The sequence below is a fragment of the Phytophthora sojae genome (genome assembly GCF_000149755.1).
Source record: "Phytophthora sojae unplaced genomic scaffold PHYSOscaffold_2, whole genome shotgun sequence".
In the NCBI taxonomy this organism is placed as follows: Eukaryota; Oomycota; class Peronosporomycetes; order Peronosporales; family Peronosporaceae; genus Phytophthora; species Phytophthora sojae.
Genome location: NW_009258116.1, coordinates 3,160,470 through 3,181,673, shown reverse-complemented (window position 1 = coordinate 3,181,673; position 21,204 = coordinate 3,160,470). Strand labels below are relative to the sequence as shown.

General features: G+C 56.7%; 8 protein-coding genes across 8 annotated transcripts; 3 read left to right on the top strand and 5 right to left on the bottom strand.

The window, feature by feature from the left end:
* The first annotated feature begins 50 nt into the window (after window positions 1-50).
* PHYSODRAFT_284799 (hypothetical protein) lies at window positions 51-851 on the top strand. The gene is made up of 3 exons (XM_009520746.1): window positions 51-243; window positions 321-469; window positions 543-851. The coding sequence occupies exons 1-3, from the start codon at window positions 73-75 to the stop codon at window positions 724-726; spliced, it is 504 nt and encodes a 167-aa protein (XP_009519041.1). The 5' UTR covers window positions 51-72; the 3' UTR covers window positions 727-851.
* Window positions 852-995: 144 nt separating this feature from the next.
* PHYSODRAFT_483482 (hypothetical protein) lies at window positions 996-1,927 on the bottom strand (the record flags this gene model as incomplete). The annotated part of the gene is made up of 6 exons (XM_009520745.1): window positions 996-1,142; window positions 1,219-1,314; window positions 1,405-1,476; window positions 1,563-1,612; window positions 1,700-1,782; window positions 1,854-1,927. 6 exons carry the CDS (start codon window positions 1,925-1,927, stop codon window positions 996-998), a joined length of 522 nt encoding a protein of 173 aa, XP_009519040.1.
* Window positions 1,928-2,561: 634 nt separating this feature from the next.
* Window positions 2,562-4,934, top strand: PHYSODRAFT_255139 (hypothetical protein; the record flags this gene model as incomplete). Its single annotated transcript, XM_009520744.1, has 2 exons — window positions 2,562-3,851; window positions 3,939-4,934. The coding sequence occupies 2 exons, from the start codon at window positions 2,562-2,564 to the stop codon at window positions 4,932-4,934; spliced, it is 2,286 nt and encodes a 761-aa protein (XP_009519039.1).
* Window positions 4,935-8,154: 3,220 nt separating this feature from the next.
* On the bottom strand, window positions 8,155-9,423 carry PHYSODRAFT_324941 (hypothetical protein; the record flags this gene model as incomplete). The annotated part of the gene is made up of 3 exons (XM_009520743.1): window positions 8,155-8,296; window positions 8,371-8,675; window positions 8,767-9,423. The coding sequence occupies 3 exons, from the start codon at window positions 9,421-9,423 to the stop codon at window positions 8,155-8,157; spliced, it is 1,104 nt and encodes a 367-aa protein (XP_009519038.1).
* Window positions 9,424-10,235: 812 nt separating this feature from the next.
* On the bottom strand, window positions 10,236-14,319 carry PHYSODRAFT_353871 (hypothetical protein). Its single transcript, XM_009520742.1, has one exon. It carries the CDS (start codon window positions 12,918-12,920, stop codon window positions 11,082-11,084), a length of 1,839 nt encoding a protein of 612 aa, XP_009519037.1. The 5' UTR covers window positions 12,921-14,319; the 3' UTR covers window positions 10,236-11,081.
* A 1,960-nt stretch (window positions 14,320-16,279) lies between these two features.
* On the top strand, window positions 16,280-17,440 carry PHYSODRAFT_296045 (hypothetical protein; the record flags this gene model as incomplete). Its single annotated transcript, XM_009520741.1, has 1 exon — window positions 16,280-17,440. One exon carries the CDS (start codon window positions 16,280-16,282, stop codon window positions 17,438-17,440), a length of 1,161 nt encoding a protein of 386 aa, XP_009519036.1.
* Window positions 17,441-17,857: 417 nt separating this feature from the next.
* On the bottom strand, window positions 17,858-19,954 carry PHYSODRAFT_485543 (hypothetical protein; the record flags this gene model as incomplete). Its single annotated transcript, XM_009520740.1, has 2 exons — window positions 17,858-18,967; window positions 19,040-19,954. The coding sequence occupies 2 exons, from the start codon at window positions 19,952-19,954 to the stop codon at window positions 17,858-17,860; spliced, it is 2,025 nt and encodes a 674-aa protein (XP_009519035.1).
* Window positions 19,955-20,338: 384 nt separating this feature from the next.
* PHYSODRAFT_483262 (hypothetical protein) lies at window positions 20,339-21,068 on the bottom strand (the record flags this gene model as incomplete). The annotated part of the gene is made up of 5 exons (XM_009520739.1): window positions 20,339-20,398; window positions 20,479-20,532; window positions 20,622-20,700; window positions 20,776-20,864; window positions 20,949-21,068. The coding sequence occupies 5 exons, from the start codon at window positions 21,066-21,068 to the stop codon at window positions 20,339-20,341; spliced, it is 402 nt and encodes a 133-aa protein (XP_009519034.1).
* Window positions 21,069-21,204: the final 136 nt, after the last annotated feature.

Below are 21,204 nucleotides of genomic sequence, written 5' to 3'. Positions count from 1 at the left end.
CTAATTTACCATCCGTGTCAATGTCACGAGCTCATTTACATTCTGGAAGCTTGGCGCACGTGTCTGGCTGTGATGGTGGCGACCAAGAGCGACCCGAACTGCGTGGAGCCGGCGTGCGCCGACAAGATGGACTTCTTCAAGAGCTCCATGGGCAAGAAGGCCACGAAGCCAGCAGCGCAGCCCAAGCCAGCCACAGACTGTCCGCTGGATCGCCAGGAGCTGGGCAACGCCACGTGGGGACTGGTGCGTGCGCGTATCCAGAGCTAGCAGCGACTTACAATGCACTAACCATCGCCGATGTCTTGTAACCACGACTACAGCTCCACTCGATGGGTATTTACTACCCGGACAAGCCGTCGCCGGAGTACCAGGCCAAGGCCAAGACGTTCATTGAGGCGCTGGCGCTGATGTACCCGTGTGTGCACTGCGCTGACGATTTCCAGAAGGAGATCGCCAAGTCCCCGCCTCGGTAGGCTATAGACTTGTTCTGTTGGCGTGTGCTTGGTACATGGTTGTCTAATGTAAGTGTTGGGATTGTCTAGTGTGGAGTCGCGCACGACGTTCTCCATGTGGCTGTGCGAGCAGCACAACATCGTCAACCGCAAGATCCACAAGCCTCTGTTCGAGTGCACAATGGAGAAGCTGGAGGAGAGATGGCGGAAGGGCAAGCCGTCGTGCTGGGGCGAGGATGGCGATGAGGAGTCGGCTCAAGATGCTCTGGGCTGAAGGATTGGTGTCCGAGCCCGTTTTGCTCGGGCAGAGAAGCGTAGACGAGGAAAAAGCGGTGTGAACGATATGTGCGTAGCATTGTCTTGCCTTTAAGCTGCCAATAATGCTACAACTACAACAGTAATTTTGAACGTGGTAAACATATGTCATCTGCTGCTGGGCGCTCTAGTGAGATTCCTCGGTTCGGAGCAGCGGCATGGCACGATCAAAGTTCCTCGAACTTCGAAGTTTTATCGGGCTGAGGACAAACTGTACAAATACGCTAGTTAGTCAGGTGGCTCTAAGTATCTGGCTGTGGAAATGACATGTCTACCTTTCAGTGAGCTGACACACACCCGCTCCTTTGCCGGGGTGAAATCGTCGAAGAAGGTACGAGTAAGCTCATCCTCGTACTCACCGACGAAGTCGTTGCACTGTTGTCACGCAAAAGCAAGTATGCGCTTTAGAAGGAAATTTCAAGAAGCGACCTACTATCTCGCGCGTTCGTACCGCAGCATTGAGCATTCGCTTAGCCTTGTGGTTGCTGCCCGGAAGCTCGATCGGGACTTGCTCACATACATCGTCCAGAACTTCAAGAATGCGAGCCTATTACGAATGTCACACGATGGTGCAGTACAACATAGTCAAGGTCAGACAAGTGCTACGATAAAGCACTCCAATGCCGCTTTCGCGTACCTCGCTGCGCGAGTACTTGATCTGCTTCTTTTCCTCGCTAATGCGGAACACGACATCCATGTCGTGGTCATTCTGCAAACCACGCATTCGATATCATTAGAATAGCTGCCAGCTTCGCAATGGTTTGCCTCGGTCAGATTCATGAAGGAGTTGCTGACCTCCGTGTTGTTTAGCTGGGTTTCGATCTCAAACACGATCGACTTGCAGACTGCCGTTCAAAGCACCAAGCAGTAGGACAGAGTTACCAGCTCAGCAACCGATCCATAACAGCAATAGGAAAGAAATAGCAACGCACTGCAGCAAGACGCAGGCTGACTTTCGCCGTCACAGTCCAGTTGACCGTGGCCCGCAGCGTTGAAGCGCTTGGAGTGGTCCCACCTGGCAGCAGACATTGGCGGCACCGTTAGTGACATTTAAACTTGTGCAATAGTAGATACCTTATCTGCAACCTGTCGGTCCATCCGAGCGCCGCGGGGAGCAAAGCTGCCGCCGACACGATTGTCACCGCTGTCGCTGCCTTCATAGTCGTCGTCCAGACTGAGTATGTCGGCAGTTACAGCTGCATGTTGGCGACCAGCCAATCGCGTCGCGCGATTCGACTTCGCACTTTAGCGGAAATTCTAGAATCTCGGTCCGCGGTTCACACGTGGCAGCCGAACCGCGTCGATCCGTACGAACCGCCGAGCTGCACACAGGCGCAGCGTCGTAAGATCCATAAATACATCTCCAGAATCCGTACACTGATCCCACACGGGACTCCAACCTTCAGCTAACCAAAACCAAATCCACGGAAAGATCGCTCTGTCCAAGAGCCGACCGACCGACGGACGACCGACCGAGCATAGATGCAAATCAAAATCTCACGAGCTCATTGCCATTTTTACCAGCTAGATCTCAAGTCGATCGATCGCAATGAAGGGAGGCCGCCGCTCGTCGCTGCTGCTGCTGCTCGTGACGGTAGCCCTGTGCTACAGCGCGCTGTCCTCGGGCAGCGCCCGCGCCGAAGTGTCCACGGGATCGGAGGACGTGTTGGGGTGCGTTTCGCTCGCGTCGTGCAAATTCTCTCACGTCTCTGCTAATGTGTTGTGTGTGTTGCTCGGTGTACGCGCAGAAGAAGCACGCCGAGTCTGCTGGTGGACGACCTGGACGACGAGCCCATGACCGGCGGCGAGACGTTCGCGTTCCAGGCCGAGGTCTCGCGCCTCATGGACATCCTCATCAACTCGCTGTACCGCACCAAGGAGATCTTCCTGCGCGAGCTCATTTCCAACGCCTCGGACGCGCTGGACAAGATCCGCTTCCTGGCTCTGTCCAACAGCGAGCTGCTGGGCAAGCTGCGCGACCTGGAGATCCGCATCAGCTTCGACAAGGACGCGCACACGCTGACCATCCGCGACACGGGCGTGGGCATGACCAAGGACGACCTGGTCAACAACCTCGGCACGGTGGCCAAGTCCGGCACCGCTAACTTCGTTGAGGCCATGCAGGCTGGCACCGACGACAGCAACCTCATTGGTCAGTTCGGTGTGGGCTTCTACTCCGTCTACCTCGTGGCCGACCGCGTGCGCGTCGTGAGCAAGAACAACGACGACGACCAGTACATCTGGGAGTCGGACGCCAACGCGTCCTTCACGATCACCAAGGACCCGCGCGGCGACACGCTGGGCCGTGGTACCGAGATTACGCTGTTCCTGAAGCCGGACGCTACTGAGTTCCAGGACCAGGACAAGCTCAAGAGCCTCGTCGGACACTACAGCGAGTTCATCAACTTCCCCATCTACGTGAACACGAGCTCCACGGAGACGTACGAAGTGGAAGAGGAGCCCGCGGACGTCGAGGAGGCTGCGGAGGAAGAGGAGAAGGACGCTGAGAAGACGAGCGAGGATGATGAAGAGCTTGAGGCTGTGGAGGAAGACGTCGAGGCGAAGGCCCCCAAGACTCGCACGGAAACCCGCACTGTGTGGAACTGGGAGCGTGTGAACGAGGTGAAGGCCATCTGGACGCGCTCCAAGGACGACATCAGTGACGAAGAGTACGAGAGCTTCTACCACTCCCTGCAGAAGACGGACATCACGGACCCATTGACTTGGATCCACTTCCAAGCGGAGGGTGAGCTCGAGTTCAAGTCGATCCTGTACGTGCCTGGCCAGGCCCCTCGTGACCTGTACACGCGTTTCGAGAACAAGAAGGCGGACATCAAGCTCTACGTCCGCAAGGTCCTCATCACGGATGACTTCGACGAGTTCCTGCCGCGCTACCTGAACTTTATCGCCGGTGTCGTGGACTCGGACGACCTGCCCATCAACGTTTCTCGTGAAACGCTGCAGGAGAACAAGATCCTGCGTGTCATTCGCAAGAAACTGGTCCGCAAGGTCCTTGAAATGCTGCGTAAGCTGGCAGAAAAGGATGACGACGAAGATGATGGAGATGACGACGAGGACGACGAGGTCGCGGACACGTCGGCCGATGCTGAGTCGGACGCTGAGACAAAGAAGGGGTCTGAAGAGAGCACTGAAGAGGAGGGAGAAGAGGAGGAAGAGGAAGAAGGAAATGCTGCGTACAACAAGTTCTGGGAGGAGTTTGGCAAGAACATCAAGCTTGGAGTAATGGACGATGCCGCCAACCGCGGAAAGCTGGTCAAGCTTCTGCGCTTCGTAACGAGTCAGAGCGATGGCAAGTGGACCTCGCTGGAGCAGTACGTTGACCGCATGAAGGACTGGCAAGACACCATTTACTACATCGCTGCCGAGAACGCTGAGGCCTGCGAGAAGTCCCCATTCATGGAGAAGATGCGCGCCAAGGGCCTCGAGGTGCTCTACTTCGTCGACGCTCTGGACGAGTACATGGTGTCGCACATTTCGGAGTTCGATGGCAAGAAGCTCGTGTCCATCACCAAGGAGGGCATCAAGTTCGGCGATGAGGACGAGTCGCTCATGCAAAAGCGCGAGCAGCTGTACGCGGACAAGTACGTGGCGCTCACGACAGCCCTCAAGACGCTGTACGGAGACAAGATTTCTCGTGTGACGATGTCGCAGCGTGTGGTGGACTCGCCCGCCGTCATGGTGACGTCCCAGTGGGGCTACTCGGCTAACATGCAGCGCATCATGAAGGCTCAGACTTTCGCAAGCGGAGAGAAGAACTCGCCGATGTACGGCACTGGATCCGCGATCCTGGAGCTGAACCCCCGCCACCCAATCGTTTCCAAGCTGAACGACCTGATGGTGAAGGACGCTGAGAAGGAAGAGACGAAGGACCTGGCCTGGATGCTGTACGACACAGCGCTCATCAACTCGGGCTTTGACATGACCGACACCAACCAATTCTCGGCTCGTGTGCACCGCATCATGAAGAGCAGCATGGGCATTGACAGCATGGAGCTGGAGCCTGAGATCGAGGTTCCGGAGGAAGAGGAGGATGTAGACGAGGAGGAGGCCGAAACCGAAGACTTGGACGACCCGGAGGAGATTGAACTCCCGCAGTCGGACGATGTCGAGGCAGCTGAGGAATCTGCTGAGAAGGATGAGCTGTAGAGTGCGCGAAATTCTTCACGTAACTTCGAGACCACAATGCACGTTCCTTTCAATGTTTTCAAAATCACGATTCAGCGCTGCAGTACTTATGGAATACTAGTAGTATTTGAATGAATGTACTTGCTATTGATTGAGACTGAAGCCACCTCCTACAAAGCGGTTTGCTGCGGCGATCGCTAGCTGCCGCTGTGCCTCAGCAGGGCTCGGTCGGCTAGTACCTTTACTACTGTTATTGATGTTGTTGTTCGGGATGTTAGGCAACTGGGACTGCTGCTGGTTTCGCGAAGGTAGAACGACTGGCTGTTTGTCCTTCATCTTCGCTTCCAGCTTCTTCTTGTAGTATTTGCGCTTGAACTCGTGCAATTCTCGTGCTAGGCGCTCGATCTCGAACTTCAGTTCATGTTCCTTGGCCTGGAACATGTTCTGCTCACTGAGCAAGCTCTTCAACTGCTTCTCTTTCTCTCGTACGACCTGTTGGTACCAGCTGAGCTGCTCTGCCACTTCAGGTCCAGGTTGTCGAGCCAAAATCGCCTTGAGCTCTTGATAAAGTTTCTCCTTCTCTTGGTTCACCAGCTCCTTCTCGACGACCTCCTCTGTCTTCTGGATAAGTCGCTTCTGTAGAGTTTGAATCTTTTGCAGGAGCTCGTACGTAGCTGGATCACTTCCTTCAAGCTTGCGCCACCGATGGACGTTCATGGGGTTCTCTAGCTCCTCGGACAACGCCTTCACTTTTGTCTTCTCCTGCAGCAGCTCTCGTTGAAGATGATACACTTCACGCTTCAGCTCGTCAGCTTGGCCAACTTGGTGCTTAGCGATGTACAGCTCGCGCTTGAGGTCTGTCACCTTGAGCTTGAGGACGCGAATATCCTGCAAGCGCTCCTGGTACTGAGCTTCGCCCTTGCTCAGAGTGGACTGCTGGATCTTGAGCTTCTCGTACAGAAGCGCTAGCTCGTCATTGCGGCGGATAAGCTGCGTTCCGAGGATATCACGCTCGTTGATGACTTGGTCGTACTCTTTACGCTGCTCCAACGCTTCGTCGTCCATCCGTCGTATCAAGGTACTGAGCTTTCGCACTTCAGCGTCTTGATTATTGATGGTCTCCTCGTTCGCCGCCAGGAGTGCACGCAAGCGAGCAAGTTCGCTCTTGTGTTGCTCCTTTTGCTTCTCAACCTTTTGGTGGTCGAAGTGCTCTTTTACGAGCGCCACATCCTTGGCAGCAACCTCTTCCTTCAGCTGCTCGATCTGATGCGTCAAGATCTTAAACTTACGCTTCATCTCGGCGATTTCGTCTTGCGACTCGATGAGGTTCTTGCTGTAGAGGTTGCGTTCACTGCGAACGGCCTCATAGAGCTGCTGTTGCTGCTTCAGCTTTGTTTCACCCTCGTGCACCTTCTTCTGCAAGTCGTGGTTCCGCATCTCCTTCAACTTGACCTCTTCTTCCGACTGCAAGTACAGCTTGCGTTGCTCTGCAGCCTCCATGCCATACTTCTCCCGCTCCTTCTCGAGCTGGTAAATAAGCTTACGTTGCTTTGACGCTTCGAGCTTGAATCCTGCCAACTCTTGCTCCAGGTTCTTGGCTACGCGTTCGTTAGTCTTGATTTCATCCTGAGCGCGACGAACCTTGCCCTCAGCCTTGAGCATTTGCTTTACTTGCATGGCCTTTTCGCGCTCCAGCGTCTCAAGCTCCGTACGTGCATGGTCCTCGTTGATTTTGTCCAAATCTAAGTCGTGCTGCATGCTCTTGATTTGAGTTTGCAGCACCAGTTTCGCTGTGTGCTCCCCTTCGAGCTTCTCTTCGAGCTGTTGAAGCTGTCGCTTCTCCTTGTCAAGCTTGCGCTCGACCGTGCCCTTCTCGAGCTTCACTCGATGAATTTCATCCTGCCGGGCCTTGAGCTCATTTTCGAGGTTGCGTCGCTCCACTTCGAGTTGCATCGTCTTGTCACTCTGTTCGTTTAGCAGGTCTGTAAGTTTCTGAGTGCGACCGAAGAGCGTCTCGTAGTCGCGAACATACTTGTCCATGGTACCACGGGCCTCGGCGAGTTGCTTCTCAAGTCCACCAACTTGCGTCTGCAAGCGGATGAGCTCCGTCGCTCCTTGGGTCTGCTCCATCGTTTTCTTTTCCAGCTTACTCTTCACATCCTTGATTTCTTTATCAAGACGCTCTTTCCGTCGCATCTCTCGCTCCTGTTCGGCAGCCTTCATGGCAAGTTGGTCCTTCAAAGTTTGGATATCACTCTTCTGGGTAGCTGTGAGGGTGTCCATTTCACCGAGACGACGATGCAACTCTTGTATCCGCTCGTGATCTTTCTTAGCATTGATTTCGTGCTCCTCGTTAGCTCGCATCAGCTCCTCTTTAGCTCGCATGACCTCCTTCAGCATACTCTCTTGACCAGCACTGAGTCCTGTTCCTTGCTCTACAAGCCTGCCGAGGTTGACAATCTCGTCCTTGAGTTGCTGAATGGTCTCTTTGGCGCGGAGCTCTTTCTCGTGGGATGCATCGACCATTTTCCAAGCCTTCTCCATCTCCTTCTTCAACGAAGCAATGCTGGCCTGATCCTCTTGGGAGAGCTTGAGCGCTGTCTGCACCTTGGCGGCATTGTTGATGATTTCGGCGTTCAGTTCACGGCACTTCTTGATGAGCTTCTTTTCTTGCCCATTGGACTTCTTCAGCGCTCGATGTAGCTTCTCGTACTCGAGTCGAAAACGCTCCAAGCTTTTGTCTCCTTCCAGCTCGGCCAGCACTTCCTGGAAATCATTCTCCAGTGCCTCCAGCGACGTAGCCTCCAGTCCGGCATCGTCACCGAGCAACTTTCCTTCAGGTGATGATGTTTCAGGCCCACCTCCGGCTGGCTCGTCTTGGGTCCTGCCGCTCATCGCTGCGGCCCCCGATACCAACTTCTCGGAGATCGCCGCGGTTCCTAATTGCAGATGCACCAGGGTTGAGCTCGGTCTGTCGTTTCCTTCCAACTATAGCCACACCTCGTCCTGACACTCCACCATTTCAGATCATATCGCCGCTAAATTTGATAGCCTTGCCTGCTAAAGCAGAATACGTCTTCTAGACGTGATATCCGTGATGGCAGAAAAAAAACACGAGTTAAGCGTGCGGACGCATGTGGATGGAGCGATACGGAACGGGAGTTAGCTACTGATACGTGTGGATTGACAAGTTGTCTGGATAACTGGTCTTGGCTTCGTAGATTTTCACTGGGAGCATCGGCTATTGCTGCACATCCCAGATCTCGGCAAACAATTCAATGACGTCGCCAAGGCGCATGCGCTGCGGCAGGTCGAAGGTCCGGCGCACGGATGATAAACCGTCGAACAGCAAATGAGCAGGTACTGGAGGCGGGCGAGGAGGACTGCACCAGAAAACAACACATCAATACCCATATTCAACGCACAGCGACCTCTCGTCGAAACGACAACTACGCACCGAGTCTGCGTGGCCGTAAGCCAGGCGGTCCGCGATTCCTGCCATGTGCGCAAACCCACATTGAAGAAAGGCCCGTTGCGACCTTGGGGCCACCACGGATCGGTGTCGCTGGTAGCCGCAGCCACCTGGAAGCGATGCAGGTGCTGCACAAGCCAGTCCAGAATCTCCGCGATTGCCTGCGTGGCGGCGTCTTCATCCGTGATGTTGGAGAACGCAAAGCCGCTCTGCTGATTCACAAACAGCGACGCCTTGAGCGCTGTAGCCGCCTGCGGGTTAGCCGCGCACGAGCTCAGCAGCGTCTGGTACTGCAGTAAACAAACAAACAATCAAACAACGAATCATTGTCAGTATCCGCACCTCCAAGTCAACGTCTTCCACACCTCAAACCGTACGTACCGCTTCAGACCCAGCGTAGGGCGATTTCTCCCCCAGCTGCAGCAGCAGCGGAAGAATAGGCGGCGTCGTATCTGCTGCATCTATGCTGTCGCCCTCTCCGATCGGTTTCCAGGGCACGAGGCCCTTGGGGCACATGGCAACGACGCAGTCCATGGCCGCGGACCGCTCCATCGCCACCTTGATCGCCAGATCCGCCCCCGCCCCCACTCCGCAGAGCCCCACACGCTGGATGTCGTGCTTCTGCTTGAGATACAGCGCCGCCTGCTGCACGATGGCCACGTGCTCCTGCGTGACGCTGTCGCTGGGCGCCGTTTTGCCCTCCTGGAACAGATCCAGCACCAGCACCTTGTAGCCCTGCTCCGCCAGCTTGTCCGCGAACGAGATGGTCGTGAGGCCGAAGCGGTCGGTGGCGCCGGCGCCCGCGGCGAACGCGCGGCTCACGCGGCTCTGCTCGGCCACGAACACGACGCCCGTCACGACGCGTCCGATGTGCGAGGCGGGCGCCACGAAGTACGCGTCCTGCAGGCGCCCCTCCAGCGCCGCGACGTCCGCGGAGGGCTCGGAGGCGACAGCGGGCGCAAGGTCCAGTGGAAACTGCAGCGTGGAGCCCGCCCCCGAGTACACGAAGCGCGGGCGCACGATGCCGGAGACGCTCATCTGGTAAGCTTTGGGGGTCGAAGTTTGGCTCGGGAGTCTGACAGCCCCCAATTATTGTGATTTCGATTTCGTTGAAGGGCGGAATCGGAAAGGCAATTAATTGGCGGTTGCGCTACGTTGGTGGTGTACCGTACCCAACACAAGCCACGTCACTAGTTGCCGATTGAGGGGTTGTGATTGGGCCCCTACAAACAGACGGTTGCTGCTTACGGGGGCTGGAACAAGTCGCCCACTGTCTGCCTCATTATCGAACAGGCCACGCGTTGGATCGAGCGTCAGCAGCAGCCAGATTGGAGCACGATGAGCGCCGAAGACACCCCCAAGACGGAAGCCGCATCCACGGTACGTCCATCTCGTCCGACCACGTGCTGCCGTGGCCCGATTAGGCTCTAGCGCCCCGCTGGAGGCTCAAGATACGGCCCCGCAACCAACTACAGGAGAACACCGCAACTGACGCATTGCCCTCGTTGTGCCCATTGCAGACGGCGGAAATGCCCTGGGAGACGGAGAAGGGCATCCGCAAGATGGCGGACCTGCTGCGCGGACGCAAGGGCATGCCCTCGCGCCACGCCGTCGAACTCGGCAAGCGCGTCGAGTACTTCCGCGGCGACCGCCTCGCCACGTTCCTGCTGGCCAGCCCCATGGCGAAGAAGTACTTCCCGGAGATCAAGACCAAAGAGGACGTCCTCTCGGTCGGTCAGGCGCTGGTGCAGAACGAGTACATCCACCGCTCGGAGCGCGACGCCAAGAACAAGAAGCTGCTGAAGCCCACCCCCAAGCAGGACTTCTCCCCGGAGGGATACTACACGTGGATGTACGAGGGCTCCAAGACCCTCCGCAACATCATGACGGCGCTGCTGATCATCGGCTTCCTCACCATTACGTGCTTCCCCATCTGGCCGCAGTGGGCCAAGGTCGCGCTGTGGTACATGTCCGTCACCTTCCTCATCTTCATCGCCATCTTCGTGGTGGTGCGCCTCTTCATCTTCTTCATGCTCTGGATGATCGGTTACGAGTACTGGCTGCTGCCCAACATCTTCGACGACAACCTGTCGGTCGCCGACTCGTTCGTGCCGCTCTACTCGCTGCGCTCCACGGACCCGTCGGAGCGTATTTACCGTATCGTTGGACTTGTTGCTTTCGCGTGCTTCTGCGTCTGGGTGAAGAACCAGCCCACGGACTTCGACGAGTACATGAAATTGACCAAGCAGTTCACGGACGATATTTACAGTGGCAAGCTTCTGAGCGATATGTCGCAGAAGGACCAGGACAACATTGACGGCGTCAAGGTGCCCGACCTCGAGGATCTTCTTAAGGATGACGACGAGGATGACGACGACCAGGACGCCAAGTTCGCCAAGATCTTAGACGAGGACGAGGAGGACAACTCGAAGTTTTCGGAGGCAACTGAGGACGATGAGGAAGTCGTAGACCGGGATTTGTAGACGGCAGCGAACAGGCAGACTAGCTGACTGACGGGCGCAAACACCGTAATTTCAACTTAGTACTTGATCATTTTGTTGTTGTGTGACGGCTCAATCTGCTGCATGGTGTTGCAGCTCCCTCCTACGTGAATGAGAACATGTAGCAGCTTGTAAAGATATGAATACATGTAGTTTCGCCACGATAGCCACGCCATCGAGTGGCGCAGCGTGCACTTAGTTCCACGGAGTGAGGGTGACCTCGTCGTAGACGACGCCGTTGCGATTCAGGATAAACTGCACGCTCATCGACTGTTCGGTCGATTCAATGCGCAAGTAGCCCCAGTCGCTCAGGTGGCTCACGCTCCACTCGCCCAGTTTGCTCGAGAAGCCTGACTTCTCCAAACCAGCGCCTGCGGAGCCGATCACAATATGGACGGGTCCCTGGCCGTCCTTAGTGCACTTGCCGTTGCGGACTGCACAACTGCGCTCGTAAGAGTGCTGGTGGCCTACGAGCATCAGGTTCACCTTGTGCTCCCACAGCAAGTCTTCAACTTCCTCACGGAAATGCTGGGATACCTTGTAGTCGGCTTCTTCACCCAACTGCGTCGTGTACATCATCCGGTGCGATGTTAGCACGACCCACGGCGTCTTCTTCCGGTCCACACTCTTCAAGTCGTTCTCCAACCACTTGTATTGCTTCGATCCACGGCGCCAGTCGTGCTCCGATGAAATCTGGATAACGTGGACACCACCGTAGTCGAACGAATACCAATAGATACCGTTGCCATTAGCTGGGGCATCCCAGCGGTAGTACATCGGCACGGAGCATTCCCCGGATGAGTCCTCGCCGTAGTTGGCCCACTCTGGGTGGAAGTCCATTCGGCCATCCTTTCCTGTAGCTCCACTGGGATCGTTGGCACCTCCCGTCGTGTAGTCATACTCGTGATTGCCGATGCTTACCATGTATGGGACTCTGGTCGCGTAGGGCTCGATGAGGTGGAAGAACTCGTCCCACATGTGCGCGTGGCCGCGGGCATAGCTGATGTCTCCGAAGTGCAACAGGAAGCTGTCGTAGCCGTCCATCACGTCTTGGTACGAACGTACAGCCGTCGATGTCGCCGCAGGAGCAGGATCGACGCCCATATCGGCGTACGCAATGAACTTGGCACTCTTCACCGAAGCATCTGGCCGACTCATAAAGGAGTGTACCGAGCTCCAACCGTCCTTCTCGCTGCCAAACCTGTAATAGTAGCGCGTTCCGGGCTTCAGTCCCTTCAAGATGACCGTGTGCATATTGCCTGGGTCTCGGAACCATTGCTGGCTCGTCAGATTCGCCGGTCGGTTACACAGGTGAGCTGCCGTGTACGTCTTGAACTTGCCCTCAGCTTGCTGATCCAAAGCATCGGGTTGGAGACCGTACTTGACCATGGGCGTCTCACGGGACGCCGAATTGAACATCACCGACATCTCGTCGACATGTTCCGTCAAGGCAATGTGGCCGTGCTTGGGGGCAGTGAAGGCCTCCGCCATACCGACTTCCAGCTTGGCAAGGGGGGCGAAGACGTTGCCTTTGGGCTGGAAGTTGAAGTACTCGACGGTGTAGTTGCAGCGCATCATGTAGAGCGCTGAGAAGCGGATGGAGTTGGGCAGCGTGGGGCCGTCCGCACCAGGTCCATTGGCCTCCGTGATGCCAACCTTCACGAGGAAGTCCTTGTCATGGGCCTTCGGACCGCAGCTGAGACCCAGGAAGTCCGTTTGATGCGGACGCTTGACGCCGCTCCAGGAGATCACCAGATCCTCGCCGTCCCTCAGCAGCGGCGGCGTTGCAGTCAGCACAGGGCCGCCCAGATCCTCAGTCGCCTCGTCCTGGGCGAAGCCGTGCAGGAACCCAGCGGGGTCGTCCCGGGTGGCGTCCCAGACGCTGTCTTCGTAGTGGACGATGGGGCGCGGGTCCCTCTCCAGCGCGTCGCGCAGCGTGTCTGCGTATCTGTAGCTCAGCGGGGGCTTGTCGGCCTGCACCAGCGCAGCCAGGAAAGCTGGAAGTAACAGCAAGGAGTGAAGAGGCGCGACCATTTCCAGCGCAATGGGGTTTCTTCCCCCGAGTCGCTTGTCTTCCACGCCGCCGATCCGGGAATGGCTCGCATGTTGAACTGAGTTTCCTGTCCGTTTTGTGCCAAATGGCGAGTAGATAAATGCTCCGGTCCTGTCACTATCAAACGCATTTTCAATTGGTGTAAAATGCTGCAGTTTCAACCAGTTAGCGCACTGGCGCGGTCAATACGCAATTTCCCATACTGGAGGCAGCACTTGCCACCATGGGCATGAACTTCTGGCACTCGACGCACTAGTACGTGGGTCTACGCGCCCACGAGACACCAGAGAATGCGAAGCTGACGTCTGTGTGCACCACTTGACCAAAGTCTGTACTGGATGAAGGACGTGACCAAGTCCGACCTGCGCAAGAGGAACCCGCTGGACCGCAAGCACCTGACGGACGACGAGATCGACAGCATCCACCTGGCCAACATTTCGCGTGAGTAGTCGCTAAGGAAAAACATTCTAGACTAGATTAGAGGTTGTGAAGGTCACGGGTAGAGCAGAGTTGACCTCCCGGTGTTTGACGCAGTGCTGGAGGAGATTGGGCCGCGCCTGCGGGTCCGCCAGATCATTATTTATACGGCAATCATCTTCTATCGGCGGTTCTACCAGACGTGGGCTGAGCACTTTGCTATTGGACGTGGAGGAAGTTGTCATCTGACAAGTGGATTGTGTTGGTGCTGCAGGCAAAGCTTTGTGAACTTTGATCCACACTTGGTCGTCGGGACGGTGTTCTTCCTCGCCTCCAAGGTGGAAGAGAGTCAACTGTCGCTCACGACCGTAGCCTCTGTTCTTCATCATTACACTACGAGTACGTTTTCGTCGTTTCTACCATCAGAATCAACGCAGAAGGATACTCACTTGACATTGTGTTCGCTTGCGACTTGATTAGCTAGTGTCGATGAGGACGAGTCCATGTACACGTTCCAGGACAAGGATATCCTCGAGTGCGAGTTCTACGTGATCGAGGCGCTGCAGTTTGATTTGATCCTGCACCACCCGTTCCCGTCGCTCCTCCAGTACGTAAGCCTCGTGTACTGGGAAATCTCTCCTTTTTCCTGTTCTCACTCATGACGCTTTCTGGTCTGTAGGTTTCTGGATGAATTTGACATCCACGAGGAGTGTCTTCAGCTTGCATGGTAAGGCATGGAGTGAATGCATCCCCACCTGGTTTAATGCGCTCTGCTGAGCTAATTCCGACGTGTTGTACGTGGTCCGACAGGCAACTCGTGCAATACTCGTACCGCACAGACATCATTCTCTTGTACCCCCCGTTCATGGTAGCGTACGCGGCCGCGTACATCTCGTGCCGCGACGCAGGATATGATGCCGCGCAGGTGTTTGCCACCGTGAACATCAAGAAGGACCTGCTACTGAAAATCGTTGGAGAGTTTCAGGAAGCAGTTGAAGACGAGAAAAGACTGTACGCGGTGCAGGCGACTGCCTTGGAGCGCTTGGAGGAAATCATTCCAGATGCCTCCGCTGCTGAGGCCGAAGCGGCGCCCAATGCGACTGCAGACAAATGAGATGGTGTGGAAGCTTGCGGCGGCTCGATTGTGCCTCCGAAGTTCATACAGAACCTCACCAACATGACGGATGATAAATTGAGCCCATACATGTTGTTTTGAACACTTTAGTGCTGCCTTAGTATCTGTTCCTCACGGCTGAAGCTACACTTCGTGCAGCCGCGTTTCACTCTCTCTGAGAACCTTATTCTTGAAGTTGGAGCAGCCTGTGTCTGTCCGCAGCTCGATTGCCACGTGCACGAAGTGTGTCGCGCGCAAATGCTAACACGCATGCCTGCAGGCTTCGTGAGCTACGGTGCACCTGGTGGTTGCTCTTCTCTGAGATCGTCGGCTGTCATTTCGTGCAGGGAGTACAAGTGTTTGTTGCACGCATTTGTGAGCTCGTCAAGTAGCTCACAGACAGAGTACTTGCCGCTGAATCTAATACAAGCGTGGAGCAATTTGAAGCGTCTATTGCTTGTGATATCGACGCTCTTCAGTGAGGCACGCCCAGCAGGTATCCCTCCACACAAGCTTTCACCACCAGCAGTGCCTCGCTGAGACGTAGTGCTGCGTGGTGAAGCTGAATTGAGACCGCGCGGATAGGGAAAGAGTGCGGATGTCCACCAAGCTGCTGGCACTCTATTTCGAGCCTGGTGTTCGAACGCATGGTAAGCCATGAATGAGCACGGACACTGTGAGCACGGACGCCTATGAGATCCGCACCATCGGATCTCAGCCGAGCCGCTGCCAGCCGTGGGCAGCAAGCATGTTGCCGTTCGCTGAATTGACGTTGAGAATCAAGTTGAACCTCGTTTTCATTGGCGATGTGCACTATCGCACGAAGGTGGGCTGCCACGTCCACTCGCTAGCATTGCGCTGCAGCCTGCAGGCGATAAACAGCGAGCGTCGCGCCCCCATCGGGTGCTCCGAACATGTATGTCGCCGCAGAGAAGCGAGCGGCGGCCGCTGCGGTGCTAACAAATAGGCTAGGCAGCAGTATAAACAGGAGGACCTCCTGTTTATACGCCCATGGTGGCGGCGCCGGCGGCGTGGCGTCCGCGAAAGCGATTTTCCCGGCGCTGGCGAGGCGGGGAGGAAGCTATGCACGGCATCCAGTTTTGGTGTTGTTCATTCGCGCGAGCATGAAGCGCAAAACTGCACTCATGCAGATCAGGGAGGGTTTCGTGACTGTGCATCGAGGCTTTGCGGCAGACGTGTGGCCTGGCGGCGCCTTCGCAGATAACGCGCCGCCGAGGCCCGCCTTCAGAGCTAACCGCACAGCGCGGCACGCGGTGGCACTCCAAAGCGAGCTCGACCGACTAACTTGGTCGCCGGACATGCTAAAAGATCTGGTGTCTCGCTAAAAATACAGCAACGACTTGTGGTACCGTAGGTTGAAGCTTTTGGGAGATGGACATTCTGTGAACCTAGAACTATGGAGTCGCATACCACATGCCAGAATCTAGTTTATCATATGTCAGAAGTTGTGACCGTTGTCAGCATACCAATTTAATGATGATTACCGCGAAGTGAATTTTTGGCACCAACGCCATAGCCGGGTATTGGTTGTCAAAGGCAGTGCTTAAGAAATTTCTTGAGTGAACCGTCTCCTACGGTCATATGGTCAGGTTCAGGGGAGGGCAGACACCAGGAGGCATTTTCAATATCACCGCCGAAGTGGAACGCTGCCGCTGGTGGAGGTCAAGTCCGCTCGCGCAGCACCGCCAAGTTCAAGTTGTCCGGGCTCGGCGTCTCTGCCTCGCCAGTCCCTTATTTCCAGCGCGGCCAAGATAGGCTGAAGCGCCACCACCAGCAGCACTAGCGGTCATGGTCATGCAGAGCGTCCTTGCCGCGACGCCGCCGAGCGTGCTGCACACCTCCATCGCGCACGTCTCCAAGCCCTCGGCGTCGGGCGCGCACACGTACACGCAGTACCTCGTGCGCGTGTCGGACGAGCGCTCGCCGGGCCTCAACTGGACGGTCTACCGGCGCTACTCGGAGTTCCGCAACTTTAAGCTCGCGCTCGAGGCCGCCATCAAGGGCGGCGACATGTGCGCGCACTGCGCCATCATGTCCAAGCGCACGTGCTTCGTGCTGTTCCCGCACCGCCGCCTCTTCGGCAACCTGCGCGAGAAGACGCTCGAGGCGCGCCGCGTCGGGCTCAACGCCTTCCTGGACGCCGTCGCCAAGCATGCGCGCACGTGTCGAGAGAGCATGACGTGCCAGACGCGCCCGCTCATGGACAAGTTCCTCATGGTCAACGACATGCGCTACACGTACTTGAACGTCGACATGAGCGAGGCGGGCGCCGACCGCAGCAGCAGGTCCTCGGTGGACGAGAAGCGCATGCTCTTGGGCGGCGGGCTGGCGCACCGTTCCTCGTCAATGGTGAGCCGCGCCGACCGCCTGAGCAGCTACTCGGACTACCGCGACGAGACCGTACGGAGCTGCTCGGAGGAGTGGATTAGCGGGAGCAGCGAGCAGCGGGCAACTGATTCAACGGCAGATCAGCGCCAGCCTCAAGCGGAGGCGCCCGCCACAGCGGCGACGACGACAACGACAACGACGACTAAAGAGTCTACACCAGAGCAGGAGGAGAGCAACCAGCAGCCGGAAGCTCGTAGCACGATGCCGAACTTGCTGGCCTACTCGAACGAACGGCGCACGCGCACGCACTCGTGGAACGACAACCCGCCATCAAACACCGATTGGGAGCGTTCGGCGTACAAGCAAGCGCCGAGCACGTCCACGTCGCGTCATTCCGACCCTGGACTTGCCCGCAATGAGCTGCTGAACTTCGCCCGCGGCAGCTTTTTGGGGGGCGGTCGCCCGCACCGCGCTGAGGGACGACCGCGCTCCCGCAAGGTGCACTTGTCATCGGCCGCCAAGCGCGTGAAGAAGCTCGAGGAAGCGGAAGCGCGCTTCTCTGTGCAGCGGCAGGCTCGGAAGCCCAAGTGCTTGCCGAGACTTGCGACGATCCCCGAGTAGAGTCGCGCTCTGTTAGGCCTTCATCCAGCCAAGCCCGCCGGCATCGAAGGCGGCGCTTGCAGTGTACAGTTCTTATCTATCGCAGCATAACTTACAGAGAGATCAGTATGACCATGTACGCCTCGTGTCCCCTCGCCAGTGAAGCGGTGCCGAACATTAGGTGCCGACATACACCTTGACGGATCTCATGTAGCAGAGAGTTCCAGCGGAACGATACAGTAGAAAGAGCCACGCGTTAGTCGCGACGAGCATTGGACTTAGGGTGTTCAGCAGCTTTACTGCAGCGCGCGTAGCGCATGCGTCGTGTTGTGGCCGTTTTGGTGCCCTCGGGGCGGACACATGAATTCCATCTAACGTGTATTTTGTAGAGCAGCAATTCAAGTTGAAGTCGTTCTTCGACCACCTGCCTATCCACACTTACCCGGTGATCACCCGCACGCCGCCGAGTGACGCGATGGTGTGGGCGAAGTCATGGTTGGGCTGCTTGATAAACATGAGGTTCTTGGGCTGGCTGTACTTGCGCGAGACCCACTCGACCATAGCGGGCCCGAAGGGACCCTCGACGCTGAGGAAGTTGAGCTTGATCTTGAGGTACACGTGGTCGAACATGGACACCGTCTCCTTAAAGCCTTCGGGCACAGGCGTGCCGTGCGGGTGGCAGTGCACGATGTACAGCGTGTGCGTCTGCTCGTTGGTGCGCACGTACAGGATGGCCTTGTTGATGATGTTCAGGTTCGGCGTCTTGCAGAAGAAGAACACGGCCGGCTCGTTGATCTCGCGGATGAAGCGTGCGATAGTCTGGCCGCCGCGGGCACCCGTGCGGAGCGAGTGGGTTTCATCCTCGTCGATGCTGCGTTGAGACGGACAGAGCTGCCGCATGCAGTACAAGCACATCCGCAGCAGGAACGTCCGCTCGAACATGATGTACACCAGCGACAGCACCGCGATGAAGTAGAGCGAGAAGTACGTGAGAATCGTTGGGTCACCGAGCAGGTTTCCCATGAATGTCGTCACCACCATCGTCACACCCAAGACGCAGCTCCACCAGGGCGCGATCACTGAGCGCGGGATCTCTGCGCGCTTGAACTTGAGCAGCATGCAACCCATTCCGAACAGCGTCATGAGGCCCAGGAAGGCGTACGTGTACACGCCCGACAGTGTCTCCGTGTCGCCGTGCAGGATCAGCACCAGACTGGTTGCCACCAGGAAGTAGCCGATAATGATGAAGTGGTTCGTTCCGCGCGCCTTGTTCACGTGAAGCAGGAACTCCGGCACCACACGGTCGCTCGCAAGCCGACGCACGAGACCAACAACACCCACATACGCGGTCAGAACGGCGCCGGAGAGCACGATGAACGCGTCCAGAGCCACGATCAGCTGCATGTTCTCGCCAGCGACCTTCAGTCCCATTTCCGCCAACACCGTGTTCTTCTTGTCCACAATTCCTCCGGGCCCATCAAGAGGCAGCACACCGAGCGACAGCAAAGAGATCATCGGGTTGAAGATGGCAACGCCCCACCACATATTCTACAATCAGCAGACACCACAACTGTCAGTCAGCGATATGTTTACAGGATCCGCGCAATGAGATCGACTTACCCGCAGCGTTTTGGGGAAAACACCATCAGCCTGCTCCTCCACAAACTGCGACGACGTCTCGAACCCGGAGATTCCAAGCATGGCAGTCGACGTGCCAAAGAAGATGGCCGTCAGGAAGTTGCCCGACATGATGTCTCCTGCCAAGTTGATGTCTGGGAAGTCCGTGCTGAAGTTCGCGTGGAGGGTCTGGAAGCCGTCGTTCCAGACGTAAACGGCAGACAGCACGCAAAGCACTGTGAGCGTAGTAGCGTGGGTGATAAAGATCACCAGCGCCACGACAGCGCTCTCCGTGATGCCGATGAGACTCAGCATCGCGAAGATGAAGAGCAGTCCGACCGTAGCCGGCACAATCTCCAGCGACGGCACGTGCGACGCCAAGTAATTGCACGCCGAAGTGCCGGAGACAACACCCGTCGCAATGTACGACAAGATCGCGAGCGACGCCGCCATGGCAGCCACGCGCTTGGACGTGGTGTTGAGCAGGACGTTGTACGAGCCTCCGTTGAGCGGCACGGCGTTCAGCACCTCGCCGTAGATGAACCGGTACAGGTACAAGATGCCGGCCACGATGGCAAGAGCCACGGGCGCCAGCTTGCCGGCCTTGGAGGCCACGAGGCCCGACACGTACAGGCAGCTGGACAGGATGTCGTTGCCGCAGATGGCGGTGGCCAGCCACTCCGACAGCTTGGGGTGGTCCATGGACTGGTGCGCGCGGATCTCGTTGAGCTCGCTCTCGCTCGCCACCGCGGTGAGGTTGTCGCCCCAGCCGGGGAACTCCCAGCCCTTGAGCGCGTTCGTGTTCTTGTCCACGTGCAGCATGAGCGGGCTCAGCGGCGGCGTGCTGGCGCCGATGCCCAGGCGCACGTGGCTCGGGATCGCCCCGTAGCCCCCGGGGTGCTGCTCCTTGTCGGCCATGGATGAACCTGAGTTGGATCGGAAGCACGGCGGCGGCAGCGGCGTGCGAGCGGCGCTTGGCAACTCTGGAAGTGTCACAACTGCAACTGACGTAAGATATAGTTTGCTCGATCAGATACCACCGATACCGGTAATATACCGGTAGGGGGCTCTGATTGGCACAACGATGTCGGTAAATGTTGGGTGAAGGCGTGCCTACACTGGAGCGTTCATGAGTGTTTGGTTCTTGTGGAGACCTACTTCGTACTACTGTAGCAGTAAGTCTTTGCGAAGCACTTCATCAAATGAGAAATAAGCCGAGTACGATTGATGAAAGTGCATTTTGTGTTTGTGTGAAAGGCGCACATACATGCACTATCTTGAGGCACCTCAGTTACCTGCAGCTCACAGGTCGTTCAGCTGCTTCACGTTGTTGCGCAGAAGCTCCTCGTCCGCGCCGGAAAACTTCAGTATCATTGCAACAGCACCGATATCCAGAGTGAGTCAAGTGATCTTCAAAAACTTCACACGCATTTCTGTCTTACCGAGAGCGACTGCTGGAACTTGCCATCCATGAAGTAGAAGAACGTAGGCATCGACTGCAGCACACGAGCACAACAACAACAACAACAACAAAACCGTAAGCATGTGGCAAGGCCAGACCCATACCAGCAACGGCAGGACGTACGCGGACGCCAGCCTTGGAGGTCGTGTCGTTCAGCTCGTCCACGTCCAGCTTGGCGAAGTCAATGCCTTCGTACTTGGCACTGCAGTATGGCATCAGCAACAACGTAAATCAGATACGCTACAACGCCGATCCATAAATTAGTTCAGACGCCCACCTCAGCTCGTCGTAGATGGGTCCGATCATCTTGCATGGCGGGCACCACTTGGCCGTGAAGTACACGATCGCCTTGCGGCCCGTTCCCTCCTACGTACACGACACCGACAGCGACGATCAGTTAAGATCCATTTCGGGCCTGTCAACGTCCCCCTGCAAAGTGATTTCACGCACCGTAGCGATCTGCGTGTACGCCTCATCCGAGCCGATGATCTTGACGCGGCTTCGGGCGCTCGTAGACAGCGCGCGGCTGCTGCGCAGCGCGGCCCGGGACGTGAATACCTTGCGCATCATACTGATTTTCAAAAAATGGAGTGATGCTAAAAATCCCAAATTGGGTGGGTACCACCCACTGTACACCCACTGTACCACCCACATTTTGACGACCCTGATAAGGGGTTAATCCAAAATTATGTTGAAATAGGAGTTT